This window comes from Helianthus annuus, chromosome 5 (assembly GCF_002127325.2).
Source record: "Helianthus annuus cultivar XRQ/B chromosome 5, HanXRQr2.0-SUNRISE, whole genome shotgun sequence".
Lineage (NCBI taxonomy): Eukaryota > Viridiplantae > Streptophyta > Magnoliopsida > Asterales > Asteraceae > Helianthus > Helianthus annuus.
This window is the reverse complement of record NC_035437.2, coordinates 110869654-110892361: the sequence shown is the minus strand read 5'-3', so window position 1 is coordinate 110892361 and position 22708 is coordinate 110869654. Positions and strand designations below refer to the sequence as shown.

At 39.7% G+C, this 22708-nt stretch overlaps 4 protein-coding genes across 4 annotated transcripts; all 4 read left to right on the top strand.

Annotated features, from left to right (window-relative positions):
* Positions 1-1569: 1569 nt before the first annotated feature.
* Positions 1570-2037, top strand: LOC110943407. Its single transcript, XM_022185156.1, has one exon. It carries the CDS (start codon positions 1570-1572, stop codon positions 2035-2037), a length of 468 nt encoding a protein of 155 aa, XP_022040848.1.
* Positions 2038-2058: 21 nt separating this feature from the next.
* LOC110943408 (F-box/FBD/LRR-repeat protein At4g26340-like) lies at positions 2059-12853 on the top strand. The gene is made up of 5 exons (XM_022185158.1): positions 2059-2207; positions 10743-10800; positions 11402-12223; positions 12315-12461; positions 12539-12853. Exons 1-5 carry the CDS (start codon positions 2059-2061, stop codon positions 12851-12853), a joined length of 1491 nt encoding a protein of 496 aa, XP_022040850.1.
* Positions 12854-14230: 1377 nt separating this feature from the next.
* On the top strand, positions 14231-15413 carry LOC110940947. Its single transcript, XM_022182517.2, has 3 exons — positions 14231-14352; positions 14433-14499; positions 14583-15413. Exons 1-3 carry the CDS (start codon positions 14303-14305, stop codon positions 15330-15332), a joined length of 867 nt encoding a protein of 288 aa, XP_022038209.1. The 5' UTR covers positions 14231-14302; the 3' UTR covers positions 15333-15413.
* A 450-nt stretch (positions 15414-15863) lies between these two features.
* Positions 15864-17174, top strand: LOC110940948. Its single transcript, XM_022182518.2, has 5 exons — positions 15864-15931; positions 16027-16353; positions 16430-16513; positions 16603-16791; positions 16902-17174. Exons 1-5 carry the CDS (start codon positions 15917-15919, stop codon positions 17064-17066), a joined length of 780 nt encoding a protein of 259 aa, XP_022038210.1. The 5' UTR covers positions 15864-15916; the 3' UTR covers positions 17067-17174.
* Positions 17175-22708: the final 5534 nt, after the last annotated feature.

The following is a 22708-nucleotide window of genomic DNA, read 5'->3' as shown; positions in this document are numbered from 1 at the left end:
TTTTTCCTTATTGCTACATACCAGAGACTTTTATACATACTTTAAAGGTTTACTCATACTCACTTTTACATGAACTCGTTTAACTTTTTGTTGATTTTTCAAATTACATGTATTTCAGGAAATTAGGGATCTAGCAAGGTATGCTATGTCATCAAGCTGCGTAGGAGAAATGATGTCATCCGAGTTTAGGGATTATGACTTTTTCCTGGACAAGTCACAAGTCTTAAACTGTGTTTTATTCATGTCTTTTGGTTGTGTCGTATGAACAATATTTTTATTCTGTCATGTTGTAATCCTTTGCATGTGTCGACTTTTGAAAACAATGTTGTCGTATTTTATTTTTAAAACTTGAATTAATGGATGAACATCATGGTTTTATTTTCATATAGCATTGTTGTGATTGTGCTAAGGTATTAAGAAGTCACACCAAATAAACCCACGCTTCCAAAAAGCCAGGGTGTGACAGCTTGGTATCAGAGCATTGATCATAGCGAACTAGGATTCCTTCTCGAGTCTAGACTATGATCACTAGGGCTCTCACGAAAACATTTTTACATTGCATACATTACATCCAGATCCCGGATACAAAACATTTATACGAACAAAAAGTATGAGCACTTTTTTCAAAATTTATGGTTCAGTCCAGGAGACTGAGGGAGTTCAGCCCTAAAGGCTAGGGAGGTTCAATCATGTAGACTGAGGGGCCAATCTTTGAGATTGGGGAGGTTTTGGTTTGTGAGGCCAGGGAGTTAGTCTGAGAGACTAGGAGGTTCAGTCTGAGAGGCTGGGAGGGTAGTCCAGTGAGACTAGGATGATTACTTATTTGCTTTATGATGACTTACATGTTTATTTGATCTTATGATTATTTATGCATATGTGTGGTTGTGTTACAGACATCATGCCATCATCCTCAGACACGGGAGTTTTAGACACTTTAGATCCTATGGCGATCGTATCAGATGACAGAGTTTCGTCAGAGCGAGAGGTCTACACTTTCGACACCACCAGTACCGATGACGACGATTTCCAGCCCTTTGCGCTGCCTGACATCGGAGCTGAGCCTGCTGATGGCCTTCCCGCTGGGGACTTACCACTTAAGGTGATCCCTGCTCCTATACCGCTTGCTGCTTATCCCGTCGTAGATATGCCACTCGATGTTGTTTCTGACGACGACATCGATCTGTTTGAGGAGGACCCACCTGAGGCTGACCATGAGGGCGGGGCCCCTATTGTTGCTGATGTCATTTTACCCATTGCAGAGGCCCCTGCAGAGGAGCTTCCAGCTGATTCACCTGTCCCAGATTCCTTTGAGTCTGTGGCATCTAAGTCCTTACACGCTCAAGGAGTGCAGCATCACTCTTCAGACGCCGACCCTGACATGGCGTTATCAGCTGCACCTGCTCCCGCACACGACTTTGAGTTTGATCACGAGGTTGACGATGATTTTGATCCTGTCTTTCCCCCTGGTTTTGATCCCGACCAGGATATCGAGTTCATTCACTTAGACCAGCCCCTAGAGGAGCCTGTAGCCCCTATCGATCCTTGTTTGGTGATCCAGCTGATTTCGATATGGATTTTGTTGACCCGGAGCCTGCTGTGGCCCCAGAGCCTTTAGCTGCTCCTGACCCTGCATTAGAGCATGACCCTGTTCATGATGATGCACCAGCCATTGCACTTTTTGTTGATGATGTACCCGCTGCTGACGCGCCTGCTGACGCCCCACTCTTGATAGAGGATCCTGTTGTTGCACCATTTCCTGATCCTGTGTCGGTGCTGTTCGACCGTGCACCTTTTGCTACTCATATAGATCCACGTTACGCCGACACCCGTAACGAGTGGATTGATGACGATGACGATTACCCACCTTTTGTGCGACCTGTTACACCACCAGTAGCCTCCGTTTCAGCACCCATTTCTGCACCTACTGATATCCCACTGTATCCCCCACACGCCACAGATGCTCATCGCACAGATCTTCCTGTTACGTTCCTTCAGGACATACCGCCAAGGCGTCCTGGAGAGGGGTCATCTAGATAGCCGCCTGTTCCTGTTCCACCCATGGTGTCATCTCCTTTTCCATTCGCGTCTCAGTTTCCCACTGTTGCACCATCTACTGCACCATCCTTCACTCCATCGAGCGTGCCATTTCTATGGACTACGCCCCCTATCATGCCACTGTCTGATCCATATCACCCATACCATGTTGGGTACTCTACGGAGGGCATACTCACATCTTTGATGATACAGCAGGAGGCATTGACCCGTCGTATACAAGAGCTGGAGAGAGCTCAGCGACCACCTTGCCATTGTCAGACCCCATTTGCAGCACCGCACACACCACGTCCACTTTCACCTGACTCAGACGTCCGCTTCATGACTTCTGAGTAGCAGATAGCATATTTGTTGCGCGTCTGTCGTGCTTTAGAGCAGGACTGGTTACATATGCGTCGCCTGTATTACTCTCATTTTCCTCCTCCTCCTCCTCCGCCATCAGCATAGGCATTTTGATTCGACGCATGTAGACTTTTGGTGAGAGGACCGCGATTGTGCAGACAATACAGCTTTTTGAAGACCACATTTTGATGACATTACTTTTGATGTTTAGTTGTTGATGGTTGTTGTCGATGATTAGAGAGTTCAGACAAGGGCGTTGTGGTCCTTAGTCACTTTTGATGTACGATACAGTTACAAAACTTGTAAACACTATTGTGGTCTTGATTTATGATAGCGAAATCACAGTATTCTCATTATATGTGATGTTGGATTGATTGTTTATATTCTATAACATGAGATGTTATGTGCTTGATGATGTTGTTGTTACGTACGTATACCATTTACTTACTATGACCTGACCAATGTAAAACATCTTTTAGAAGATGCCACCAAGACGTGATCCGCGCATGCCCACTAATGAGGCAGAACTTCAAGGAATCATTGCTGCAGCTATCGCGCAATATGTTGCTTCTCATGCGGAAACCAGTGGAAATATCTCTCAAAACCACGGCAATAACAATCCACCTAATGGTAATGTTAAGTCGTTTGAGATATACTATGAATACATTTGGATATTTTTAGCACGTTCGCTAATACCATTTGTAAATCCTAACGTATGTGCAGGGTGCACTTACAAGCAATTTCTCGATTGCAAGCCCGTGAATTTTGACGGCACAGGAGGTGCTGTTGCGTTTGTAAGATGGGCTGAGAAGACAGAATATGTTCTTAGAATGAGAAAGTGTGCTCCCGAGCAACAAGTGACCTACATCTTAGGGCTATTTCTGGATGGAGCCCTATCTTGGTTGAATTTGCAAGTGCAAACTCTTGGTGAAGCTGCTGCTTATGCGATGTCATGGAATGAGCTGAAGGAACTCATGAGAAGGACGTACTGCTCACGTGCTGAAATTCAGAAGCTAGAGACTGAGTTCTGGCACCTAAGGATGGAAGGTCCCAAGATTGCAGAGTATGTTTAGAGATTCCACGATTTGTCCCATGTAGTGCCGTACATGGTCACACTGGAGTTCAAACGTATTGAGCGCTTTATCTGGGGATTGGCACCTCAGATCATGAGTATGGTTATCACGTCCAAGCCTCCGACAATCACAGAAGCCATTGATCTCAGCGTGGCTCTTACTGAGGAAGCTATTCGATTGAACATGTTTTCCGTTACTAAGTAGAAGAAGAAAGAGACTCATGTGGAGTCATCTGGTGAAAACAAAAGGAAAATTGCGAACTTCAAGTAGGGTACAAGCAACGTGAACAAGAAAGGTGAATCAAGCACATCGGCCAGAGCTGCAACCGGTGTTGAGAACAAAGGAAAAGGGTATATGGGTACCTTGCCCAAGTGCAATACGTGCCAGCGCCATCATCATGGACAATGTAGATTGAGGAAGTGTGAATCATGTGGAAGGAACGGCCACACGAAGGATACGTGTTGGGCCGGAACTGGTGCTGGGCGTAATGGGAATTGAGGTTATGGGAATGGTAATGGAAACCGCCAGCAGGGAGGAAACGGCGGAAATGGAAACCATGGGAACAATGCAAATCAAGCTGGGAATGTGAATCGCAACCAAAACAATGCTCAAGCTGGGAACGGAGGTGGTAATGGTCACGGACCAGGCTGTTTTAATTGTGGAGAGTTGGGCACTTTAAGAAGGAATGCCCAAAGCTGAACCAGGCCCGTGGGAGAGTGTTTAACATAGGAGCGAGGGAAGCGCGCCAGGATCCCAACGTTGTCACTGGTACGTTCCCTATAAATCAACGCTTTGCATCTGTTCTGTTTGATACTGGTGCCGACTATAGTTTTGTGTCGTTAGAATTTAAGAGTATGCTTGGGTTAGCTGCTAGTAAATTAGATATTCCGTACTCAATTGAACTGGCTAATGGGATACTGGTTGAAGCCAATGAAGTTGTTCGATGATGCGTAATTGAACTGGGAGAACGCGAGTTCACTTTGGACCTACTACCAGTCAAGTTGGGAAGCTTCAACTTGGTAGTAGGGATGGATTGGTTGTCAAGCAACAAAGCCGAGATTGTTTGTCATGAAATGATCATTCGCATCCCAACAGAAGATGGAGAAACGATCGTGGTTCACGGAGAGAAGCGCGATACGCCTCTGAGAATCATCAGTTGTCTAAAAGCTCGAAAGTGTTTACAGAAGGGATGTGTTGCCTTCTTGGCACACATCATGGATAAAGAAGCTGCTGAGCCGAAGATCGAAGACATCCCAGTGGTAAAGGAATATCCTGAGGTCTTTCCAGAGGACTTGCTAGGATTGCCACCCCAAAGGCAAGTGGAGTTCCACATCGACTTAGTTCCAGGCGTCGCGCCTGTGGCTAAGGCACCTTATCGACTTGCCCCTTCAGAGATGCAGGAGTTGTCGACACAACTTTAAGAGTTGCTAGACAAGGGATTCATCAGACCAAGCTTCTCGCCTTGGGGAGCTCCAGTTTTGTTTGTTAAGAAAAAGGATGGTAGTTTCCGTATGTGTATCGACTACCGGGAATTGAACAAGTTGACTATCAAGAATAGATATCCTCTGCCGAGAATTGATGACCTGTTCGATCAGCTGCAAGGTTCAAGTTACTACTCAAAGATCGATTTGCGATCAGGTTATCATCAGTTGAGAATTCAAGAGGAGAGTATTCCCAAGACTGATTTTAGAACTCGATATGGACATTACGAGTTTCTGATGATGTCGTTTGGGTTGACAAATGCGCCAGCTGTTTTTATGGATTTGATAAACAGAGTTTGTAAGCCATACCTCGACAAGTTTGTGATTGTGTTCATAGACGATATTTTGATCTATTCGAAGATGAAGGCCGAGCACGAACAACATTTAAGAGCCATTTTGGAGCTACTTAAAAAGGAAAAGCTGTATGCCAAGTTCTCGAAGTGCGAGTTTTGGCTATGCGAAGTCCAATTCCTTGGACACGTGGTTAATGGAGATGGAATCCATGTGGATCCCACCAAGATTGAAGCGATAAAGAATTGGGAGACTCCAAAGACGCCAACCGAGATTCGACAATTCTTAGGTTTGGCTGGTTACTATCGAAGGTTCATTGAGGATTTCTCAAAAATCGCTCAACCTTTGACTTCCCTCACGCAGAAAGATAAGACGTTTGATTGGGGAATCAAACAAGAAGAAGCGTTCCAGTTATTGAAGGACAAGCTTTGTAATGCACCGATCTTATCGCTACCAGAAGGAACAAATGATTTCGTGGTATATTGTGACGCCTCGCGTCAAGGTTTGGGTTGCATGTTGATGCAGCGCCAGAAAGTCATAGCTTACGTGTCACGCCAGTTTAAGGTTCATGAAAAGAATTATACCACACACGATTTGGAGCTAGGCGCAGTGGTATTCGCATTGAAAATTTGGAGGCATTATTTATATGCTACGAAATGTACAATCTTCACAGATCATAAGAGTCTGCAGCACATATTCGATCAGAAGGAGCTCAACGTGAGACAAAAGACGCTGGGTCGAACTGTTGAACGACTACGACTGTGAGATCAAGTATCACCCAGGGAAGGCGAATGTGGTCGCCGATGCCCTAATTCGTAAAGAAAGAATCAAGCCCATAAGGGTTAGGGCTTTGGAAATTATTGTTCAGACAGACCTTTCATTGCGCATCCATGCCACACAGAAAGAAGCTCTTAAAGAAAGGAACATTGAAGAGGAATATCTCCGTGGGATGGAGAAGCAGTTATTACCAAACGAGGAAGGAACTTTATGTTTCATGAGACGGATTTGGGTTCCTCTGTTTGGTGATTTGAGAAAGGTTATTTTCGATGAAGCTCACAAGTCACGGTACTCTATTCATCCAGGAGCGGATAAGATGTACCAAGATCTTAAGGATTTCTACTGGTGTCCTAGGATGAAAGGCGATGTTGCCGTTTATGTTAGCAAGTGTTTAACGTGCGCCAAGGTAAAAGCCGAATATTAGAAGCCTTCAGGACTTCTGCAGCAACCCGAAATACCCAAATGGAAATGGGAACAGATTTCAATGGATTTCATAACAAAGTTGCCAAGAACGCCAAAAGGTCATGATATTATTTGGGTAATAGTGGACCGGTTAACGAAATCTGCACATTTCTTGCCAATCAGAGAAAAGGACAACACGAGCAAATTAGCTGAGATATACATGAGAGAGATCGTTGCACGCCACGGAGTGCCTCTCTCAATCATCTCTGATAGAGACGGAAGGTTTGTGTCAAGGATTTGGCAGTCCTTTCAAGAAGCATTCGGATCTCAGTTGAACCTAAGTATAGCTTTTCACCCACAAACCGATGGACAAAGCGAACGAACAATCCAGACATTGGAAGATATGCTGCGAGCTTGCGTAATGGATTTAGGTGGAAGTTGGGATACTCACCTGCCATTGGTTGAATTTTCATACAACAATAGTTATCACGCAAGTATTCAAGCCGCACCGTTCGAAGCTCTTTACGGACGCAAATGTCGATCACTGATCTGTTGGGCTGACGCAGGTGATAGACAATTAGTTGGTCTGGAAGTGGTCCAGGAAACCACATACAAGATTGCACAGATCCGAGAATGCATCAAGGCGGCTCGCGATCGACAAAAGTGTTATGCGGACCGAAGAAGGAAACCTCTAGAGTTCGAGGTAGGAGACATGGTTTTGTTAAAGGTATCGCCCTGGAAGGGTGTGGCACGCTTTGGAAAGCGTGGGAAGTTGAATCCACGTTATATTGGTCCATTCAAGATTCTGAAGAGGGTTGGTTTAGTAGCATACAAGTTGGACTTACCTGCCGAACTTAATGGTGTTCATGATACATTTCATGTATCGAACTTGAAAAAGAGTCCAACACAAGAAACTATTGTCATTCCCGCTAACGAAATTCATATTGACGACACGCTCCACTTTGTCGAAGAACCCGTTGAGGTTACGGATTGGAAGATAAACAAAACGCGTAGGAGCAGTGTCAAGCTCGTCAAAGTTCGATGGAATGCACGACATGGTCCAGAATACACATGGGAACGTGAGGATCGTATGAAAGAAAAGTACCCCCATCTATTTCCTAAGACCCCTGCAACCAGGAGCAGAGCCTAAAATTTCGGGACGAAATTTTCTTAACGGGGGGAGAATGTGACAATCCTCACAAATCCAGGTATCCGTACACATTAATTAATATTTAATTAGTGCTTAATTACTGTGCTTGATTACAATTATGAATAATCTGCTTTCTGTTTTCTGATACATACATACTCATGCATCATACTTTATTACTGTCACTCCATTTATTATACACAAACAATAGTGACAAACTTGATGCACAAAAGCACAGTTAGCACAGTGAGCAGATAACCCAGTAAACATGCTGACATTACCAGCACCAAAACAGACATTGTTCTGAGGCCAGTATGAGCCGGGAGTAGATTACTACACTAGTAGGGAGTGTAGGGAGGTGAGGATCATAGAACTGTGTCACTAGGTGATAGTTATAGTGACCGGAAGTGCCTAAAACATGCTTTAATTACAAAATTCTGCACTAAACACAAAAATTCAGCTTTTAATAATACTAGTAAAGTGCAAAAACTTGGTAAAATAGTCCTAGACACTTTCCAAAGTGTTGGGAATTTAATATGTCACTAAAAATAACATAAAAGACACTTTATAGCTTTACTTAACACTTTAACGGATCAATATCCAACCGAACAACCGGACTTTACCCGGAACCTAAAAATTTTGCCAAACACATTGTTTTAACCTTTCTGAGCTAGTTAGGATCCCCGAACACCCTAACACACCTTATATTACATAACACACTTAATATCCTAACTAAATGTCATTAGAATCTAACAAAATCCTAACTAGACCATTACACCCCAACCCTATACCCCCCCCCCCACTCCGACGGTTGCAAGGGGTATGACACCCCCTTGCTTTCTTTTGAATATTTTAATTGCTAATTGTTGGACAATGGGGAGCACTTTATATGTTGGGTAATAGTGAACTTGGTTTATAAATATGTTCAAGAGTTAATCAATCTCTTTCATCAACATTCACCCCCAACAAAGCTCTCCTTCCTCCTCCATCACCTACGGCTGCCACCACCTCACCCTACTACCACCACCTTCAAGCTTTGATCAACCATTTCTCATACACCCAAAGGTGCAAGGAGTCCAACAACTAAGCTCGGTGCTCTCGGAAGTTCAAGAACCACTCTAGTTTCCTTTTATCCACCACTTTTACGCCTTGTTTCTTCCCTAGCCTTGTGCTAGTAGTAAGTGCTTCTAATCATCATCTTGATCTTGTTTTTGGTGGTTAATAGTTGATTTAATGGTTAAAAGTTAAGAAACACTAATGAACCTAATCTAAAGTCTTGAACATAAGTTTTAAAGGGTGGATAAAGAGAAGATATGTGTGTAAATCATGTAAATCTTGTGTAGTTATGATTATTTGATGTTGTTTGTTACTAAAAGTAGGATGGATCATCATCTAGACATACTAGATCATGTTCAAGAACATGAACTAGTAAGATGTTAGTGTTAGAAATATGAAAGATGATGAAATCATCCACCATGAACTTGGAACTTGAATAAACATATTTTTTCTTGTAAAATGAAGTTGTAAACTTGTGGATCTAAATATCTACAAGTGGTTTTTCGGAAGAACCAAGCGGAAGATACTAGTTTTGTTAAAACCCGGATATTTTATGAACTAGAAGCATTTATAGTAACTAAACAAGTGTGTAAACACTTGTGTAACAAGGAAATTTCATAAAGAAATATTATTGTAAATGTTGTCTAGAAGTTGTTAGACTTCAAATTCTTTAAAAATAAAGTTTTCAAGAAACTAAACTTATTTCTAAAGATAACAAAACCTACTAAATGTGTTAGTAACTTACTACATATTTTTACAAAACTTTCAAGTTCATGAGCTTATGATTTAGTCTTATTTTGTCAAGATTAGTGATTAAATATTGTATACATTGTTGATTGGTTTTTGAAAAGAAAATGATATGCTAAAAGCATGGACATCTCCATTTACAGAGGAAACTTTGGCGAAATTTTTCTAGAAATATAACACTTAGAAATATTTTTCTAACAAATATTTACAAATATATTTTTAACTTGTTTTTCAATAATAAACTTCGCCATGATTTTTATTACAAAATACTAAGTACCGGAGGTGGATTTTCGTAAATAAAACTTGTTAAATATATATTTAGAATATATATTTTATAATAAGAAGCTTGTGTGATTGTGTGATTATTTTCTGAACTAGATATATTATTTTTAGGGTAAAAATAATATAACATGAAAACACCGTGAAATTACGACTCCAAAATAATACCAACGCGCTCACAAAATAAATATTTAAGTTATATAAGTATCGTAATACAACGTTTCAGAACGACGGGTCTGATCAGATCAGGTCGGGTTGGGTCAATTTCCATTTTCAAACAATCAAACCCTATTTCCTAACTTCCTATTACATTAACAAACAAAAATTTAAGTAAAATACTAAACGACATAAAAACTCATTATAAGTAAGTAAAATAACAACAAAAAACCTTCAAAGTTCAAGCCCTCCCTACTTCTGTTTTTCCTAATCATTAAATAAAACAACAAAAAAACTTTTATAAAACATAGCTTGGTCTTTAATTAGAAGAATCTAACGAAAAAAAGTGGTTTAACTCTTTTCCTCTTGAGAAATCGCGTTATAACTTCTCAACTTATGATTCTTATAACATATAAATCGCTTCACAAGTTCATAAAACAGCACTAAACACTTAAACAAAATAAACAATCATGTTCAACCAATACCATAGTCCATAATTTTCAAACATTAAGTCCTAGTTTTAAATGTTGATTAGTAATCATTTTCTGGCCAAAAAGCTCATCCGGTCTTGAGTCGCTGTAGACTGTAGTCGTTGGGGGTGTTTTTTTGGAGCGGGATTTGGAATTCGAATGGGTCATTAGTGGGTTGGTTTGGGTTATTTTATTTAGTTCAAAATTTTTGGGCTTGGGTAGTTGGGTTAATAAATTAGGTTATAGATTGGGTTAAGTAAAGTAAATAAGTGGTTAAAGAATAGTTATATAAATTGTGTTATATCTTTTATATATTCAGAATAATCAGTGTTTATTTTTTATATAACTTCATAATGTTTTTTTTCTAAAGGGTGCAGTTGAAAATTTTCAAGAGGTGCGGTTGATACGATTTCAACGTTCGATTCTCTTCGAAATTTAATTCTTTTAAGTTTTATCAACTAATTAACAGCAATATATTTGGCCTGGTCACTTTAAAGGGGAAAAAGTTCATGGCACTAGATGAATCTGTACATTAATCTGCAATTTGTTGTAATAATACAATGATCAAAGTTGATGGACCCAAACAAGGCCCAATTTCAATTGAAGAGGAGGCCCTAGTAGAAACTTTATTAAAAAATTAAAACCACCGCTTAAAATCAATGTTCCGTCAACTTTGACTACTTGTGCTTTTGCTGCTTTCGTAATTTTCTTGTTCGTCTAATGAGGTCCCAAAGGCGTCGAGCTGCTCCAAAAAAGGTGATCGATCTATTCATGTCGATTAAATTTTGTTGTTTCTGTCCATCAAATTTTGTTGTTTCAGTCTACAAATCCCAGATGCAGTTAGCAACGATATTTTGCAACTGAAATTCTTGTTTCTTGTATAGTTCTTCTTAAACTTAGGGTATATATTCGTCTATTGGATAATATTTACTGCTTCAATTGCTTGTTGTTGTTGAGGTTAATGATGACTTGCATTAATTTATGAAGGATCGAATATATATAGATTATTTCAGTCGGTTCATCTTTGTTATTTCTTGGATTCATCTATTGGATTGTTTAAATTACATAATCTGTAGCTTGTTTACGGCTTCAAGTAATACTTATTGATGAGTTGTATATTTTGTGAAGGAGGTGGGTTGTGATGGATCGAATTCAGATGTTTTGAGCATCACCGACATGCCATATGAAATTCTCATTTTCATACTCTCACTTTTGCCTATAAAAGACGCCGTGGTCACCAGCAGTGTCACAAAAAAATGGAGGTTTTTGTGGCATGGTTTAACCCACTTGAACTTTGATGCGATGAAGATTTTCTTCGACAATACGTCGCTGTATAGGTTAGAGCGATCTAAGTTCATCGAGCAGGTGAACAGTGTCATCCGAAATTACAACCACCCAGTGGTTCATAGATTCCGGATTAATTTAGGTATTAGTGATCTTAATCAGAGAGTTATTGATGAATGGCTCCAGTTTGCAGTAAACAAAAAGGTTGAGATACTTGAACTGGATTTAAACTATGACTTCCCTTTAATATTACCCAATTCTAGGTATGTAGAGTTTGTGTCATTAAAAAAACTTTACTTGAATAATGTTAAGCTGAGAGCCGGAGTTCTTGAGGATTTATTAACAAGGTCTCCACAAATTGAGTCAATATCTATCCATGACTCGACATACATGACTCATATCCGTGTTGCTGGACGGCATCTTAACCTAAACCACTTTGAAATAGTGCACTGTCGTGATCTTCAATCCCTTTATTTATCTGATTTTGACCTTGTATCTTTCATATACAAGGGTCGACCGATAGATATATGTCTCACTAATCTTCCAAAACTTAAAGAAGTTAATCTTTCTCAAGCACTGCCCGGGTTAGACAATAAGGTGTTCAATCAGGTTTCTTCTTGTGCTTCGTCCCTGCAGGCTCTTTCCATCACTTTCCGTCGTCCAGAGGTTAGTACGGAGAGTTCAACGCTAACTACGTATATATATAGAATCAACCATGAATGGAACTTGAGTCTGTTTTTTTCTTATACTTTGGCAGAAATTATTACCAAATGTTGGTTCAATGCCTCAGCTACCAAATCTCAAAAAACTAATGCTGACAACCGGAGCTTATGAAGATGATTGTCTTCTAGAGTTTGCTTCCGTTGCCAAGGCATTTCCAGTTTTAGAGACTTTTATATTTAAGGTATATCTCTCGATTTGATTAATGACAATTAATGTTAAGATTTTGTTAACTTAGAAACTTACCATGGGTCATTGCAGCTACTTTGGTGTTCCCCAACCAAAAGGAGAAGGAAAGTAAGGCATGTTGCTAACGATCATTGCCTTGAAAATCTCAAGCTTTTCAAAATTTTGGGGTATTATGGTCGAATTAGCGATCTTGAACTTGCTGCATACGTGATAGAACACGCGGTTGCACTCCAGAAAATTGTGATTGATCCAGGTTTTCAGCATGGGATCATTATGAATAATAACAAGGACTGGTTTGGCGCGGATGCTGCAAGATCTTCTGCTAAGCGCCAGCTGAAAAGAATCGTACCAATGAAGTCTCCGGGTGTGAAGCTGGTCATACTCTAATTAATTCACCTCTCAATAGATCATGAGTTAAGTTTGTTGTTCAGATATGTTAACTTAAATCAAATACATCAGGTAGAGCTGTTTTGATGAGTTCAAAGTTTATTAAGATCTATTGTTTTTATGCAGATAAAATTTATCATATGAAAATCTTTATGGTAATGAATGCAAACTTTTGAGGTCGGGATACCTTATTTTCTGTACAAAATTTTATATTAAAATCACACGTGCGTGAGACGATAAATATAAGGGTAAGGCAGATCGGGCTACGTCGGGTCTGCATTACAAACATCGGTCAAACCTGAACAATTAGTAGTATGGGGTAATCTTGATGTACATTGTTGCTTCAAATATTATGTTAAAGATAGGTACAAGAAGCTTCTAGATAGTCTCTTACGTCTATTTGTTGGTATATGTGGATTATATGTTGTTTGCTTCAAAATATATGTTAGAGATCAATTATATAAATATCACTGGAAGTGAGTTGAAGATGAAAGATTTTGGAGTGTCATGGTGAACGAAGATTACAAAAGATAGACGCGCAAGAGGCTGCATCCACTACAAGAAAGGGAGGCTTTTAGCGGCGACACATAACTTAGATGTAATGCATATAGAGAAAAATGTGTGCGACAGCTTGCTCGGTACTCTTCTGATGAACGATAAGAGCAAAGACACGCCAAATGCGCGGTCTGACTTGGAAAAACTAAACATTCGGCCGTCACAATGGCTGAAACAATCGGGTGGCAAGTTCTTAAGTCCCCACCCAAAGTACTCATTCAAGTCCGATGATCGAAAACTTTTTTGTCAGTTTATAAAAAATGTTAAATTACCAGATGGGTTTGGATCGAATATCAGTAAGAGGGTGACAGATAACAATGCTAACATTACCGGGTTGAAATCTCATGACTGTCATATCCTCATGCAACGTTTGATACCGATTGGGGTTAGAGGGCTTTTGACTAAAGATACATCTACACCAATAGTAGACCTTTGTATGTTCTTTAAGCAACTTTGCTCTAGAACACTATCGGTGGATGATATGAAGAAAGCAAAGGATGACATTGTTACCATCTTATGCAAGTTAGAGATGATCTATCCACCTGCGTTTTTTGACATTATGGTTCATTTACTTGTGCATTTACCTGATGAAGCGATTGCGGGAGGTCCAGTAGCTTTTAGATGGATGTATCCATTTGAAAGGTACATGAAAAAACTAAAGAACTATGTTAAAAACCCGGCAAGGCCTGAAGGTTGTATAGCTGAATGTTATGTGTTTGAAGAAGCTCTAACATTTTGTTCAATGTACCTTAAAGATGTTCAGACTAAGTTCAATCGCCCAGATAGAACGATGATGTCGTTGTTGAAAAAAGAAAGTTATGGGTGTTTGAGTCAAAATGTCGTTATGTTGGCGCAAGAAAGGAGAAATATCTATCATTCATCGAAAAAAGCAAGATGGAATGGTTTGTCCTCGAAAACTGCGCAGAAGTTAGGGAGTACATGAAGTGAGTGCTTCTATCTTTAACATTTCATAATCTGTTAATTGGTATTTTTCGTTCCTTTCTTATATTTGTCATCAATGTAGTGAATTCAAACATACACATCCCCATGATGATCTTAAAACCAAATTTCCGGGATGGTTTCTCCATAAGGTATAATACATATATAACACTCATTACTCTATACTTGCTAGGTAATACATATATAACAAACATTATTACTATATATTTTTTAGGTCCATTCGATGAAAACACAAAATTCTCCAGAATTCCACCCGGAGTTGTATGCTCTTTCAATTTGTGCGAAAATGACTGCTTACACTTACACTGCTTGCATAGTCAACGGTGTTAGGTTTAAGACACTTGAACGTGATGCAAAATGCGCAACGCAAAACTCTGGGGTGGAAGTGGTTGGAGAGAACGGTGTGAAATTTTATGGCCAATTAGAAGAAATTATTGAGTTGCGTTATACAAATGATTATTCCACTGTCCTATTTCGGTGCAAGTGGTTTGATACTCAAAGGGGTGTAAACCATGACAATAATATCACCAGTATAAGCACTGAACATGAATGGGACAAAGACGATCAACTCATATTTGCTTCGCAAGCCAAACAAGTGTTCTTCATCCAAGAAACGTCTCGAAACCAAAAAAATAAACATAGGTGGGTAGTCGAAAATGTTAATCATCGAAGAATTTGGGATCGGCCATTAAGTGATGACCGCGTCAATAAGGTTCAAAATGTTGGCAAACGCTTAGAAGATAGTGACGTTGTTGACAACAACTCTTCATCTGACTGTCCACTTGTCATTGACTTGACCCAATACTTTCAAATTGGATCTTCTCATGTTACTGCGGGTGAGCCTTCAATTGAAGTTGATCCCCCAACGGCCACCGTCGATGAAGTGTTTGAAGTCGAGACTGATTCTGATGAGGTCGAGGCTGCTTATGATGAGGATGATCCCGATTATGTGGAGTCTGACTAAAAGAAAAGTTATTGTAATTTTTATTGATTTGTAATTGATTAACACTTGTTTGAAATATTTATTTGAATTTGAGTTACACTTGTTGTACTTTCCCTTAATTTGTATTAGATACACATGCTGTAACATTTGTAACTTTATAGGGAGTATGTTTTCGATATTGTTGATATTCGCGTATCTGATGGCTGATGTGGCCCCCTGGGGACATGGGGGTGACGGCGCTGGTGATCCACCGATTCCTCCTGGTGGATTTCGTGGCACACATGAGACAGACTGTAAGTCTTTTACTAAATTATTTTGTAGTCCTTATATTTTATATATTATAAATGTTGTTACTAATTATTTTTGTTTTAATTGCAGCGGTTCCCCCGAAGAGGGTTAGGGGGAAAGCAAAAAACGAGAAACTAAGGCGTCTGGTAAAAGCGGGGGGGCCTGTATCGCTTACGTTTGACAGGCAGGTGACGTATACCCCTGTTGGTAAATCAAGGGATATGTTTTCACGGGAGGCCGGCCTGTATATGTGGCGGTAAATCCCCTTCGATAAAATTGGATGGGATAACGTTGAACAACATTACAAGGATGCCCTCATGAACCACTTACGGGTAAATAACTTATATGCATAAAATTTTATCAAATATTTAAGCACATGCAAATCTAATTTATATATGATATTTTAACTTTTTTATTTAATTTGTAGGAAAATTTCAATATTGATGAAGTGGAACGTGACTATGAGGCCAAAAACTTGACGGGTGGCATTAGGACTGTGCTTATGAAGCGGTACTCTGACCGCAAGTACGAGGCTAAAAAATTATTTAAGAGCAAGGGAGGTTACAATGATCTTGAGAGTGCACGGGCATTCCATCCCAAGGATATGCCCTATGATAACTGGTTGAGAACCATTGAAGGTTTCCGGGAAGCTAAATATATTAAAAGAAGCGAGGCCAACACACTAGTACGCGAGAAACAACAATTCCCATACCGTGGGGGGACATCTTCGTACGGTAGCACCGCCTATAAAAATGTAATGTTTTATGTATGTGTGCGTGTGTGTAAGCTTTTGTTTATTTAATGTCTAATCTAAGTTTAATGTTAAACAGGATATGGATTGGGTACCTACGTATGCTAAAACCCACACGGACAATCAAGGGAATTGGGTTGATCCGGTTGCTGAACAAAATTACGTAAGTATTTCTTTTAAGTATTATTTTCTATAACAAATATATATATATATATACACACACATATATTTAATCATCTTCGTAAAATACAGCGGAACATACAACAGGCCACAAGTCAATGGAGCGGTGAGGGTCCGCCAATTGCCCCGTATCAGGAAGCGTTGGGTGAGCGGCGAGGATGGTACCGCGGGATGGGGCCTAAACCTTCTTCCAACACGTCCTCGCACTCGTCATCTAACATGTCGTCTTCGCAAGCTCGGACGCAAGAACCCTTTTCCGAGGTAAACTGCGCAATTTAAAAAATGACAAACGAACGCATGTTTCCTTGTTAAATATATGTTGGTAGCATTAATTAATATGCTAATATACGTTTTGCTATCTATTATTGTAGGATTTTGTTAACAGCTTGTTCCAAACCCCGTCATTTTTGAACCAACTTAACAACTATCTTGCTTCACAAGGAAAAGGAAAAGGAAAGTCAAAAGGCTACGATTCTGACAACTTATTCGATAATGAATCCGACGATGAACCCAACGATAACGATGACGATGAGTGACTTGTTTTTAATGTATGCTTTGGATTTAATTAAACGTTGTAGGATATAATGTACGACTTAAACGTAGTTTTTAATTATATTACCTTTAGTATATGTTGATTATGTTCATTGCGTATGCTTGCGTTGTTTGAAAATAGGTAGGTTTTGTTTTTTCGGCCGTAAAACTGGCTGGGCAGCTGTATAACAGCTGCTGTATTAAAAAAAAATAGACTTTTAGCGGCGACATGTGTCGCCGCTATTGCTCTTCACCCTTTACCGACGAAAGTCAACACCGGCGACACTTTTAGCGACGACAACTGTCGTCGCTAAAAGTGCAGCATCAATACCGGCGACAGCCATCAATACCGGCGACAGTCAGTCAATAGCGTCCGAGCAATACCGGCGATGCTTTACCGGCGACATGTCGCCGCTAATAGTCAATAGCGGCGACAAAAGCGTTCAATACCGGCGACAGCCGTCGCCGCTAAAGGTGCCCTGTTCTTGTAGTGATCTATAAGAGAAGATATATGTAAGAAAAACGCTTGGGCATGGTCAGTCAACTCCAAATTAGTTACCACTACACTTGTTGCACATTATTTTCCGCCGCAACGTGCGGATAGCTGTTGATACATGTTTGTGGACGCGACTCGACTTGACGCATGTCGGCTCGAGCAACGACATTCCTCCATCGTGTACAAGATCAAACTTGGGCCAAAAGATACAAAAGACAAGAACTTAGTCTATGGGCTAACAAGATCGGCGAATCAAGGGAATGACATGGGCTGTATCATCTCGGCGAAACCCATTTTGGGCCTAAGCCCATATACGACGAAACATGAGGGAGTCGACGAAACAAGTGTGTTTCGTCGACTATGTGTCCCTTTCGTCGAATGTTTCCATTTCGTCAATTGTAATTGTGATTCGCCGTGTCTGTTCTGTTTCGTGGTGTCTGTGACTATATATAGTCAGTCTGTGGATAAGAAAACAAGAGGACACAGAGAGAACACATAGACAAGATAGAGAGCACATAACACACACACGAGAGTTTGAGAGAGTTTGCAAAATACATTTGTAAACATTGAGCTTGTAACTGATCTTTTCATACGTATTAATACAGAGGTGTTAATCGGTGAATATTGTGTGTCGTGTATTTGCGTGTTCTATCTCGGTTTGCCTTTCCGGTTGGATTCCGTACAACCGGGTTGGTTTGTACACAAGGATTAGGCGACTAGATCCTCCTAGCCGGACCTACAAGTGGTATCAGAGCCTTGGCTCTTCTCCTTGTTAAAACCGAGGTGTTCTTGTTGTTTTTCGGTTTGAAAAGTTTCATATTTTCTGGAAAACATCTTAAAATCGGGTTTATATCTTGTGTTTTGCTTGGTGTTTTTGTTAAAAACCTTGTTGTTTTTCATGTTCACATGCTAGTTTTGGGTTTTTATTAAACATTTTAGCAAAATCGTGTGTTTCGGAAAGTTTCGGGTCACCTGAAAACTCATAGTTTTACCGGAAAGTTTATAGTGTTCTTCACAATCTTCAAGTGTTCTTCATAAAATTCTACTTTTTGATTCTTGAAAATTGTTGGTGAAACTTGTTTCTGTGTTGGTAAGAGTGATAAGATTAAAATAATACAAACCATACCTTGTTTGGTGAAAAGCAGCATGTCTTAGCCGAAAGCAGGGTTGTTGTGTCAGTAAAAGATAAGATTTGTAAAGTTTACCAACCCACTGCAGCTTTTTCGATGAAACACACATTGTCGAAACAAAATCATTGACGAAATAGGATCATTGACGAAACACACTGAATTCGGCGAAAGTGATTTCATTTTGTCGAGATATTTGGGCTTAGATCTGTTTCGGGCCCAAATCATTTCATCAAGCCCAATCTAGCAAATCTGTTTCGTCGAGGTACACTTTGGGCTTTGACATCCCTTGTTTCGTCAAGTGTGAAGCCCAAACAGAAACTCTGTTTCGCTAAAATCTTTTTAAGTGAGTTATTTGTTTAAAAGATAAGCTTTGGGCCAGTTACATTAATTTTAAAAGGCCCAATAATCTAAGTCTGTTTCGCCGACAGATTGGATCATACATCCAACTTGTGTTTCGCCAAAAGTGTATTGGGCTGTTTCGTCAAATTGAAAGCCCAAAGGACATTTGTTTCGTCAAGATTAAAATTACTAAGTCTGTTTCGTAGAAACTTGTTTCGTCGAAGCACTTGTCTATTTTTAACAGAAGGTTTGCAAGTGTGATTTAACTGTTTGATTTGAGTGTGTTTCTCAGGTTATCATTCATAAATATCAACGATGAATCCGAGTTGGTGGGGAACTCCGTCTCCGGATGAGGGAAAATACAGAAACACAAGTTTATCGCCATCATGGGCCGAATCTCCCATACGATCTTGAATTACGGCAGAACAATGGGCATCGGTTACCAATCAAAAGCAAAGTGAACCGAAAATGACGACAGACATATACGGAAACCCAATACAATCAGTTCCCAAACCAGAAAGAACAACAGACTTGTATGGAAATCCATTACCCCCAGTTGCTTTACAACACCATCGTTCTACTGTAGAACCATCATCTCTTGATCCAAGGAACAGTAGTCAGACAAAAACGGCGTTGTATGCTGAAATTGTACAAGATGCCAGCAATGGTGAATCCTCGGGAAATAATGACAATTCTGAACATGACAGAAGTTCAGATGAAGATGTTTCAACTTCAGTTGAGGATGATGCAACTTCAAGTTCAAGCGAGGATAGATCTGAATGTGAATCATCAAGGGAGGTTATTATTAATTCTGATGCAGAAAAGCCAACATCTGAGGGTGATTCCAGTCAGGTATGTGTCGATGAACCCACTTTTGTTAATTGTGACAATTGTGCTAGATTAAGAATTAAATGTACTGATTTAGAAGCAAACATGTCTGAGTTGCAAGGCAAACATGATGCTTTACAAGATAGTTTGTTTGACTTGCAAGACAAACATGTTTCATTGACTGATAAGTGGTGTGAGTTGCAAAGCAAACACGAGGCTTTGCAAGAGAATTATGATGTGACATTCATCCACAACCAGAAATTGACCGTGGATCTTTCCAAGTGCACAGAAGCCAACATGTTTTATGAAAACCATGAAAAGGAATTTAAATCAGTAATTGAGAAATTAAAGAAAGATAAAACCGAATTAACCAAAATGGTTTCCAGAAAACAAACTGATATAAATTTGTATATAACTCGCCTTGAGATAATGCAAAAGGAGATGGCTTGTGTCAAAACTGAAAGTGAGGCGATCCAACTTAAGCTAGACAGTTATTTGAGCTCTAGCTATGTGTTGGATCACATCATTGATGTTCAGAAAGAGAAATGGGATGTCACATGCATAGGTTACAAGAAATGTCCACCACCTGTGAGACACAATTATGATGCAATGCCTGACGAGGAGGATAGAACTTTCTTTGAACCATCTGTTCCTCTAGACGTTAAGGAATTTGCAACAGGACTCGGATACAAGAAAGAAGTGTCATCAGATTCAGATGTATCAGCAGATACATGTGTGTCTTCTGCTGAACAGAATCAGGATCCTCCAGTTATTATTGAGGATGCTGATTCTTCTGATGATGAATCCGATAATGCTATCCCAGCAAAGTCTGATGCGGTAATCAAAGAAGAGGACATACCTCTTGAGAATCATATTCTATGTGATCCTCCAGCAAAACCCGCTAAGACTGTTGCAATGGAATCCTCGTCTGCAAAAGAGTCGGAGAGTGTGAATTTGCTGTACACTCTTGTTGGTGATGATAAAATTTATTCTGACAAAGATTTTCCTATTAAGAATGTTAATCAATCCTTAATCAGTAAAGTTTTTGAAAATTCGACAAGTAAGTTTTTGGGAAAGACAGGATCACATGTTACGGTAACACAGTGCCCTCCTATCCCAAAGGCCGAAGTTCGAAAACAATATGGCAATCAGAAATTACCAACAGAGAAAAGGCAGCAAAATCACACCAAGCCAAAAGGAAAATCAACGACTCAAGGTCAAAAGAAACCGAATCAAAAGAAGAACAAGAATGTGAACTTTGTGAAATCAAAGGGAACAGACAAAATTGAAACTTTTGAGAACAAATCTAACTTAGATTTTGTTAAGAAAGCAACAATGTTGAAAAGAAATGATCCAAACAATTCAAAACCTAGTACCTCGGGATCACAAAGTTCATCATCAGCAAGACGATCACATGATACTTCGGGGCTTGTTGAATGAAGATCATGTTTTAAATGTGGTACAATTGGACATATAATTCGAAATTGTCCATATCTTCATAAGTTGAAAGCAAAGGTTGATGATTTCCGTGAACAAAATCATGCCGCCCAAGAACATGTAAAAGGCAAACAGAACCAAAACAAGAAAAAGGTTCGGAAGATAAACTTCGTGAATTCAAGAGGGACTGATAAGATTGAAACTTTCGAAAACAAATCCAACACGGTTTTTGTTAAACAAAGTAAAATTTTGAAAAGAAACAGTCAAAATAACTATACACAACAAACAAACGGTTATGATGTAGGACCAAGTACCTCAAGATCACGAAGTTCATCTTCCAGCTATTACAGTTATGATACTCCGAGGTTTGTTGAGCGGAGATCATGCTTTGAATGTTGTGAGTATGGGCACATTGTTAGAAACTGTCCATATCTTACGAAAGGAAAGGGAAAGGTTGATACCCCCCATGGTAACAATTACCATAAAAGATCTGTTTCACCAAAACAGGACCTCCGTCTTGTTAAACAACAAGAAAAGAAACAGAAAAAGAAACAACGAAAAGAAGTTGAAAAGGTTTTGAAACCAGAGGTTATCCAAACACAGTCTGTTAAGTTAGAAGTTAAAAATGAAAAACAAAAACATATTTGGATACCAAAACCAGTAACTGTTTCAGGGGGAGCTACATCAATTCCGAATCATCGGGAAATGGATGTTACAATTCTCGATGATGACGGGCGACCCAAGTCTGTGAAGGCTTGGGTCCCCCTCTCCAACTAATCTCTGAATGAGTGTGCAGGATGTTCCAAGAGGAACTATTGATAGTCTTAGGATTGTTGATAGTGGAGCGTCCATGCACAAGATTGGCGACATAAGGCTCCAAAATATTGTTACATCTAGGAGAATGTTGTTGCCATTGATAGAGATGAGAGAATACCCTGCAGTCTGTGAACTGTGTTTGTATCAGTTTGTTCATTCTCATCCAGTTAATCAAACGAGTGTGTTTCTTTGGTTAACCATTGTGTGTTACTTTGTTCTATGTTTGATTTGGCTTAGTTAAGTGGATTCCGCACACTTAACTTTGTTTGTTATAAACAAGGCTTTGGTAGTGAAAATCGATCCTCCGATTTCGGGACCTACAAGTGGTATCAGAGCTTTCTTACATCTGATGAGAAGTATAACATGGTTGAACAAGTAATGGTAGATATCACGAACCAAGTGGGCCTGGATATAAATTTGGCTATAAGTCATGAATGGTTATTCGCTCCTCTGCAGTTCATTTCTGGTCTAGGGCCCATAAAAGCTGCTTCTTTACAAAGATCTTTAGTGAGATCCGGCTCTATATACTCGAGAAAGGACTTACTGAACCATAATCTTAGTAGAAAAGTGTTTATAAATGTTGTTGGTTTCTTACGCGTCC

What these genes read in the sequence shown, in the direction of transcription:
- LOC110943407 (XM_022185156.1), top strand. Translation starts at nt 1,570, where the DNA reads ATGGATTTTGTTGACCCGGAGCCTGCTGTGGCCCCAGAGCCTTTAGCT.
- LOC110943408 (XM_022185158.1), top strand. Translation starts at nt 2,059, where the DNA reads ATGGTGTCATCTCCTTTTCCATTCGCGTCTCAGTTTCCCACTGTTGCA. An exon ending in TCACTTTCCGTCGTCCAGAG is followed by an intron (nt 12,224 to 12,314) that starts GTTAGTACGGAG and finishes ATACTTTGGCAG; the next exon opens with AAATTATTACCAAATGTTGG. An exon ending in TAGAGACTTTTATATTTAAG is followed by an intron (nt 12,462 to 12,538) that starts GTATATCTCTCG and finishes GGGTCATTGCAG; the next exon opens with CTACTTTGGTGTTCCCCAAC.
- LOC110940947 (XM_022182517.2), top strand. Translation starts at nt 14,303, where the DNA reads ATGGAATGGTTTGTCCTCGAAAACTGCGCAGAAGTTAGGGAGTACATG. An exon ending in GAAGTTAGGGAGTACATGAA is followed by an intron (nt 14,353 to 14,432) that starts GTGAGTGCTTCT and finishes TCATCAATGTAG; the next exon opens with TGAATTCAAACATACACATC. An exon ending in CGGGATGGTTTCTCCATAAG is followed by an intron (nt 14,500 to 14,582) that starts GTATAATACATA and finishes TATATTTTTTAG; the next exon opens with GTCCATTCGATGAAAACACA.
- LOC110940948 (XM_022182518.2), top strand. An exon ending in CGGTTGCTGAACAAAATTAC is followed by an intron (nt 16,514 to 16,602) that starts GTAAGTATTTCT and finishes CGTAAAATACAG; the next exon opens with CGGAACATACAACAGGCCAC. An exon ending in CGCAAGAACCCTTTTCCGAG is followed by an intron (nt 16,792 to 16,901) that starts GTAAACTGCGCA and finishes CTATTATTGTAG; the next exon opens with GATTTTGTTAACAGCTTGTT.